Consider the following 8,263-nt stretch of genomic DNA (forward strand, 5'->3'; position numbering starts at 1 on the left):
CCCACCTCATCGTACTCACGGTGGCGTTTCCTGCTCGTCACCTCTTCCGAAGAGGCGGTGTCGTTCGACGCGTCGGAGGAATTTGTGTCCTCTTCATCCTCGATGGTGCTCGCCGGCTGCGTCTTCACCTTCGCTTTTGCCTCCGCCTTCGCCCGGGCCGCCGCCGCCTCAGCCTCTTCTTCCTCCTCCTCCTCCTCCTCCTCCTCCTCCTCTTCCTCCCATTCCTCGACGTTGTCCAGCGGCGGGGAATCATCGTTGTAGGCGTCACAGCTTTGTCCCATAAGTGGCGCCATCCCGGCGGCTTACCCTCAATGTCAGTGTCTGATGGAAGCTGAGAGAGTTCGCTCGTTGTGAGAGAGGAGAGGTTTCGATGAATGGTGGCCAGTTGTAGATCGGAAAGCGCATAGGTAGGGTTCTTATTGGGCACGTTTGAACGACGGCAAAAATGTCGAAGAGAGCGGCGGTTGCTCTTCCGTGGAGTTCGCACAACATTCCGGCGGTTCGCGCGTCGATCGACGCGGTTGCCAATGCGACAGTTCCCCTTCGCGACAACTGCACCGTTGCTACGTAGGCGACGGGGTTTTAGGCTCCAGACCTGCTGACGCGTCGGGCCCGCGCCTCCTTGCCTCGCTCGTTTTGTCCGGCATGCCCGGAGCGTCCCCTGTATAGCGGGGACGAGTTCGGGGCGCCGGACACCGTATTGGGCCGCGCCGGACAAAACGAGGCTTTGGGGAACGCGGCTGGAGATGCTCTAATATGTAAAAAGTAAGCCCAGGACTCGCGACCATGCCCGTGATGGAGGACCTTCCACCGCCGCCTTGATCTCCCGCCTCCTTCTAGCTCCACCGCCTCCACGGCCGGATCCGGTTCCTTCTCGACGTCCTCTCTCTCCCATCCCGAGGTTCGCCGCGGCCGGGTCGTAGCGGCCACCTTGCTCGGTCCGCGCCGCCATGTCACCAGCTCCTCCACCTGCACAGGCTCGTCACTGGGACTCCCCTCCACCTGCTGCCCCTCGTTAGTCATCGCGAGCACCCCCGCCTGCTTTTGCCCATCACCAGTCGTCGCGGCGGCCCCTGGCTGGACGGTTTTGGGCGCTGAACTCCAGCGAGCTGGTCTCGCCCGCGGGCATCCCTGTGCCTGCGGGGCCCGCTCCTGGTCGGCCGGTCGCCTCCTCTACCAGTGCCGTCTCCGGCCTGCTGCCGTGGTCGTCGGCATCGCTGCTTCTTGGTGGTTTGCCTTCCGCGCTACTAGCTCGCTGTCTCAAGTGTTGGAGGAGCCGTGAAACTGCTGGAGGCCGCGACAATGGCACCCTCAGCTGTCCAGCTTTCCGGCTCTGTTGTTGGTGCTGCGTCTACCCTCTCCACCGTACCGCCGGCTGCTCCGTCTCCGCCAGGCCTCTACACCCTGCCGCAGCCTGCATTGTGGGTCGCCTTTGCTGATGATGATGAGGACAGCGATGAAGTCCTGGCCCCCCAGACGCCGCCGGATGTCACCAAGACCTGTTTTGGGGTTGGCAACAGTGTGGCAAGAGATGGGGTGCTACCCCTCGCTACCGTGACATGGCCTCCATCTAGGTAGTTCGCTGCGGACAGCGTCGACGAGGACAGCGAAGAGGAATTGGTCCCCCAAACGCCACCAGCCACCAAGACCTTCAACACTGTTGTTGTCATGGAGGCGGATTGTGCAACGGGCGAGCATGATGGTTGGCAGGAGGTGCGGCGCGGCCCGCGCCGACCGGCTCTGCCTGCCCCGTCAATTGCTTGACGTCATGTCCCTGCTTGGCTCAAGGGTAGATGTTGCAGGTGCCTAGCTCCTGGTCACCGCGCCGCGGTTTATTCTGACGCTTTCAGGTGCTCCCGATGCTTTGAGAACGGTCACCGGGCTCGTGTCTGCCGTGACGCTTGGCGTCCTCTCAGCTTGTTGGCAGGCCATGTCGCGTCGTCGCCCTGCCAGGCGAATGCTCCTCGTCAGGCCCAGGTTAAGGTCTCGCTCCCACCCACTGTGTCTCGACATCGATCCTGAGCATCAATTGTTGCTGCTCCTATAAGCTCTTCGGCCTCAGCGGATATGCGATCCGCTTTGGAGGTGCAAACTGAGTTGCTTCAGGAGGCCGTTCGTCCTCTTCACAAGGTTGTTGAATCCTTACACGGCTAGAAGCTTGCGGTTGGGGGCTTTCTAGAGCGGGCGGAAGATGTGTTGGGTAGGCTCTCCCGGACGTCTGCTGATCCTTTGGTTGGCAAAGTGGGTGCGACCGAAGCGAGCCTTCATGGTTGTTTCTCTCCTCGTGCTTAGGCGAGCTCGGCGATCACGGCTCCGGTCATGCAGATCATGCCTGAGCTCCCGGAGTTGTCTGGTGGTGTGCTTACGCCTCCTTCCGTCGAGAAAATGAGGCTCGGCTCACACGAGTCTTCGGATGTGGCTTCTCCGCCGCGTCTTGGCTTTGAGAAGTGTGATGTTGTTGACGCTACAGTCTCTCTCTCTCACCTGACTCTGTCAGACATGTGGTTCCTATTGATGATGGGGTTCCTAAGTCTGGACCGTTATCAGCGGTGCCGGAGCTATCATCGCCATGGACGTTTGTGATTTTCTCGCTACCTTAGCTATTGCCTACCCTGGATCAGCAGCTGGCTAACGGGTGACCCCAATGTCATAGCTTGTCCTTCATGGCTCGGTGTTAGAGTGTTGTGTTTGAGTGGTTGTTAGTGTTGCGGCGTTGGAGTGTTGGAGTGTCTTGGTTGTGGGCATGTGTGGGTGTGTTGTTTGCGTGGACTTGACCCTATCGCTGTAGGTTTTCGCCTGGTTTTCTCCTAAAAACTAGACACTCTCTTCCTAATTAATGGATGAGGCAAAGTTTTTGCCTCCCTTTCAAAAAAAATATGTAAAAAGTGGGGTTGCCTTTTGTGTACGAAATATATCCATTCACTGCTACCTATTGCACTACTATCATGGTTCATTAGTCTAAGTATAATTAAGTAGCTAGCATGCGTTAAGTACCTTTCCAATAAAAGGAATATATTAATATTTATAGATACCAATTACACTCAGCCTCTGCAACAATGCAGTACCCTAAGGTAGTACGGATACACACAGTCAAAAAAGAAAAAAAGAAAACTAAGAAAAAGAAGTCCCGCTACGGTACTACCAACAACAATACAACCACCACCAAAACAACACCTGAAATCCAGGCTCTCCACAAGCGATGCCTCCAAGAAAGGAAAAACACAAGCGTCGTCGTCGTCCGATCAAAAGATCTTAGGTTATTACACTGTAGATAGTCCTCGCTCTCACAACAATGCTTTCAACAAGATCATGCCAGGCACAACCAGTTGAGGTCAGGCCTTGGATTTTCACCCTGAAAGGTAAAAATCTGAACTTCACCTGTGCTGGTACCCCCACTTGCATACTGCCGTTACGAGACCCAGAATACGAAGCAAATCCCTCAACAACACCACAACTCGATCCTCCGCTGCTAGTCCTCCAATCCGACCTTCAAGAAATTCTATGTCTCTGCAACACAGAATAGAGCTTCACGTCGCTCCCTCCAGAACCAAACGGTCGGAATAAAGCATGGGTGCGCACGACCGAATACCTCCCAAACCAGCAAACTCTAGGCATGAGCACTGTTAGATTTGCCAGTGGAGCCTTCCAGAACTCAACATCAAGCCAAATCCAGACGAACATGCATATGGAAGATCTTCGTCTTGGCGCGAGAGGAACCGAAGGACCACCACCTTTATTCGCAAGACTCGCAGACCCCACCGCTGCCAGTCACCGACCAGCGGGATGCCATCAGAGGAAAGGGCAGCACCGAGCACGGCTGCAGAACGCCGGTGAGACCAAGTCCACCGGCAGATCACACAGGACCCGCCCTGGTTGGGTCTATTTTTTTGAGAAATCAACGGGGGGGGGGGTGCGATTTGCCCACCTGAACTCATATTTCATCAAAGCGACAGTAGTACAAGGAGCGACGCCAGAAGGGCTGCAACCAACGCTCCTGGGTCTGGGGCGGCATACCGCCCCCAGGACAGGGAGGGATACAAGGGAGGGGGATCTGGAGAAGCTGGGAGATGGACTGGCACCAGGCCAACAGGGGGCCCGTGTCAACTCTAGCAGAGGCGCGGACGACCCATAAGCGGAGGTGGTCAACGACCATAGCTATCACCCGGGTAGTAGACATGAGATCCGCGTCAAATACCATCCTGTTTCGGGACTGCCTGGTTGGGTCTCGCTGGCCCAGATCCAAGCCCAAGAAGGCCCAGATCGAATCCTGGTCTTCCCTAGCCGCCGTCCTGCGACCGCATCGCACCGGCGGTGCGCCACCTTCGCCCCATGGACGTTCCGCGAAAGGGCCTCAGGCCACGGCCGACCCGGCCGCGCCGCCCATGCCCTCTGTCGGCGACCCACTTCCTCCCGTGAAGCGCCGCAGAAGAGCACCTCCCTTGCCCCCCATCGTTTCGACGGGACGGGCGGCGACGCCACTGCCGGCAGCAGCGGCGGCCCAGAGATCGGCCTTCGGTGGTTGTTTTAAGGGTTACGGGCGGGGAGCCTCCGGAGTACCGAAATAAGTTCTAGAAAATATATGGATCTGATTTTGAAGCAAAGGGTTGACCTAGTGGGTTACTCTGTCAGGTAGCAGAATGTCCGGATCTTCATTGCCCACTTGCTAACAAGATGCATGGTATAGAGCTTAGTATGGGTCTGCGTCCTCTTCAGTATAAAGCAATGTTTGTTCATTGAAGTGTGCTTCCATGCTATATCCAAATGATATATTGTTTGTATTGTATATTTTGCAGCATGGATATATGTGAGCAAGCACTACCCATATTTACAAATCGACTCCTACATCCGTCCTTCCAGCAGACAAGGAAATGATTGTCTGAATCTACGGAAACCAAGGACCACCATGAAGGATTCACCTACAGATATGCAGATCCAACACTGGAAACAATGTTCATGCATTGCCTCCACAAAGGGTACACATACATGGTTATTTTGTAAAAGTGCGTTGCATGACAAGATCTCATATGATTTGCTCGGGATTCTGGGAATGTCTATGAACCCAAAAAAGGAGATGTGCAATATAAAAATATTATTTTTCCCCTCCCGTTTTGTACTGGTGGAAGATTGATGGCAATCATTTCAACAGTAGTGACAGTACTCATAGAAATAGCTGGGTACAATGTAAACTGTCCCTTTACATTCACTTCTCCTTATATATAGGGGAGATGGACCCTCGCCGTGAGGTCATTGAGGTAGCCATACAGGTTCTGATCACACCTTTCTCACCCTCGGTGCTTACACTGGTACTACTGTAGTACATGCAAGATCGTGGAGAGGCAAAAAAGATGATGTCACTAGAAGCTTAGGTTGTGCCCACATCTTTGGCTAGCTAACTTCTTCCAGAGAGAGGCAAAGGAGATACATAGGCCTAGCTAGGTGGTGTGTGTCTTCTTCATTCCGTTCCATGAGCTTATGAGTGCAACCTTCCAAGAGAGAGTTGTGAGTTTGTGTGCCTAGCTAGCTATAGCCCTACTGATTGATTCTAGTGCCATTACATCGATCATGCAAGACCAAGCTAATTCCACGAGCCCTAGGCAGAGCCTCTGCACAGTTGAAGGCCCCATCATCGTCGGCGCCGGTCCGTCAGGCCTCGCCGTCGCCGCCACTCTCCGGAAGCACTCGGTGCCCTTCACCATCCTCGAGCGCTCCGACGACATCGCCGACCTCTGGACCAACCGCACCTATGGCCGCCTCCGTCTGCACCTCCCAAAGGTCTTCTGCGAGCTTCCCCATGTTCGCTTCCCTCCCGACTTCCCCGCCTACCCGAGCAAGCATGACTTCCTCCGCTACCTCCACTCTTACGCCGACCACTTCTCCATCTCGCCGCTGTTCGGCCGCACCGTGACACGGGCTCGGTTCGACGCGGCCACGTCGCTGTGGCATGTCACCGCGGTGGTGGAGGGCGGCGAGGTGACGGAGTACGTGTCGAGGTGGCTAGTGGTGGCCAGCGGGGAGAATGCCGAGGTCGTGGTGCCGAGGGTGAAGGGGAGGGAGAGGTTTGCCGGGGAGGTGCTACACTCCAGCGAGTACAAGAGCGGCGAGAGGTTCAAGGGCAAGAGGGTGCTGGTTGTGGGTTGTGGCAACTCCGGGATGGAGATGTGCTTGGACCTTTGCGAGCACGGTGCAATCCCTTTCATGTCTGTTAGGAGTGGGGTAAGTCAAGTCCCCTTGCCGCTATGGCTTTCTCTTGATGTTATGTGCGATGTTTGCCTGTTTTAGGAGTACTTTATGTCAACCTAAGTTTCAATAGTTTTTCTCTCAAAAAAAGTTTCAACTGTTTTCCTCGTTTCCTTTCTAGAACATGAGATCATCCTCCTCTGCCGTACTATGTTATTATATCAAGTATAGCTTCTTGTTATGTAAATGAAATTAATCTGTTCTTTCTTTACATGAATAATACATCCTACTTACCTTTCATCGATCCTTCGAGATATTTGAACATCTTGCACGTGACCTCATAATATGTTTTTGCAATGATGAACAGGTGCATGTTTTGCCAAGAGAGATGCTTGGAAGCTCAACATTTGGCATAGCCATGAATCTTCTTAGATGGCTGCCGGTAAACCTGGTGGATCGATTCCTCCTGCTCGTTGCAAAGATGATCCTTGGAGACACCGAAAAGTACGGTCTGAAGAGGCCCAAGCTGGGGCCTTTGGAGATCAAGGGCGTCACCGGGAAGAGCCCTGTTCTGGACGTGGGAGCATGGTCCTTGATCAAATCTGGAGACATCAAGGTATGGTTTTGGTTACTTCTCTCTTTCTCTCTCTATGGTTGCGAAGTGTCAACAGAGACTTGTTTCTTGTGCATGTCATTCCAACTGTCGATCGCTTTTGAGGTTTCTACAACGATCTTTCGTTAGTGGAGTGAGATTTTACATTTTTACTGGTAGTACCTCTTTTGCAAGACCTCTATACCACTCTGCCTGATGCAGCCGAGGTCTGTACTTTTGGTATCTGTCTTGTTGCCCACGATGCAGAGAAATTTTACGTGTGGGAACAAAAATAGCACTGCCTTCATGGCATTCTCCACAGGCGTCCCTTGTTCACCTCCAGGACCAACCTCCTGTCGCGTTCTTCAGTGATACGCATCAGTAATAAACTTTTGTGATGAGCTAGCAACAAGTCCCCGTACAGAGTGCACATTCTTTTTGACTTGAAACCTCTCTCTAGCTTCGTCTCTACATTTTTATATAAATATGTTTACGGCGTATGTGGACTGTGCACGTCTGAGGTTTCTGATGGCTTGTGCGCTGTAACAAACGCCTGCAGGTGGTGGCAGAGGTGGAGTCACTGGGGTGCAACGGGGCAAGGTTCGTGGACGGAAACGACATGGCCTTGGATGCCGTCATCTTCGCCACCGGCTACAGAAGCAACGTCCCGTCCTGGCTCCAGGTAGGTAACAGTTCCACAAAGCAAGTAGACATTTTCCACAAATGCATCAGCTAGCGCACAGATACATCTGCAGTTACGGAAACCGTGACCCGTTCACGACGTGCTTGCAGGACGGCGAGTTCTTCAGGGAGGACGGCAAGCCGAGATCGCGCAGCCCCAGCAACTGGAGAGGCCCCAACGGGCTGTACTGCGTCGGGTTCACCGGCCAGGGCTTGCTCGGCGCCGGCAAGGACGCGCTGAGGGCCGCCTCCGACATCGCCGGGAGGTGGCAGGAGGAGATGGTGGCCGCAGCAGCGCCTGGAGCGGCCACGATCTCCCCAGTGTGATACACAGGGCGGTGCTGCTGCACCCCGCTATGCATGTAGCTGGAGGGGGACTGGTGCGAGCAGCTGCTGATGATGGCGCTGTCCACCGCAGCAGTGGCAGCACATATGTAGATGGGAGAGGAAGAAGAGGTGTGTGTTAGTGTGTATGTGCAGTGGCCTCAGGGAGGACTGTGACAAAATTTTGAATAGGAAGTCGCCTGTCCCCATGCTCCCCAATCGCCCTTGGATGTCATGCGCATATACGGCTGAAAGAGCCCAGGCGTTTTTTTTTTGTCCAAACAAACGCAGGGCTGATGTCTGCGTTACGTACGTCGCCAAGCCCAAGGCCATATGGTTTGGTTTGCCCCCCTCCCCTCCCCCTCTTGGCCGATCTAGATCACTTCTACTCTCTCCTGGTGTTCCCAATGTAACATCACTTCCAGTTTACACATGCGCACAGAAGAGAGAACAGTTGGGACTATGCTTCCTAAACGTCTCTTCTGCTCC

General features: G+C 54.3%; 1 protein-coding gene across 1 annotated transcript; it reads left to right on the top strand.

Annotated features, from left to right (window-relative positions):
• Nucleotides 1–1,696: 1,696 nt before the first annotated feature.
• On the top strand, nucleotides 1,697–7,777 carry LOC124694750 (indole-3-pyruvate monooxygenase YUCCA8-like). The gene is made up of 7 exons (XM_047227701.1): nucleotides 1,697–1,802; nucleotides 4,794–4,973; nucleotides 5,221–5,303; nucleotides 5,518–6,213; nucleotides 6,545–6,793; nucleotides 7,329–7,451; nucleotides 7,562–7,777. Exons 1-7 carry the CDS (start codon nucleotides 1,697–1,699, stop codon nucleotides 7,775–7,777), a joined length of 1,653 nt encoding a protein of 550 aa, XP_047083657.1.
• Nucleotides 7,778–8,263: the final 486 nt, after the last annotated feature.

This window comes from Lolium rigidum, chromosome 3, assembly GCF_022539505.1.
Source record: "Lolium rigidum isolate FL_2022 chromosome 3, APGP_CSIRO_Lrig_0.1, whole genome shotgun sequence".
In the NCBI taxonomy this organism is placed as follows: Eukaryota; Viridiplantae; Streptophyta; class Magnoliopsida; order Poales; family Poaceae; genus Lolium; species Lolium rigidum.

Bases quoted from the DNA above. Each gene is read 5' to 3' on its own strand.
- LOC124694750 (XM_047227701.1), top strand. From the start codon at position 1,697: ATGATGGTTGGCAGGAGGTGCGGCGCGGCCCGCGCCGACCGGCTCTGC. The intron at 6,214-6,544 runs GTAAGTCAAGTC...AATGATGAACAG, and splicing joins TCATGTCTGTTAGGAGTGGG to GTGCATGTTTTGCCAAGAGA. The intron at 6,794-7,328 runs GTATGGTTTTGG...AAACGCCTGCAG, and splicing joins TCAAATCTGGAGACATCAAG to GTGGTGGCAGAGGTGGAGTC.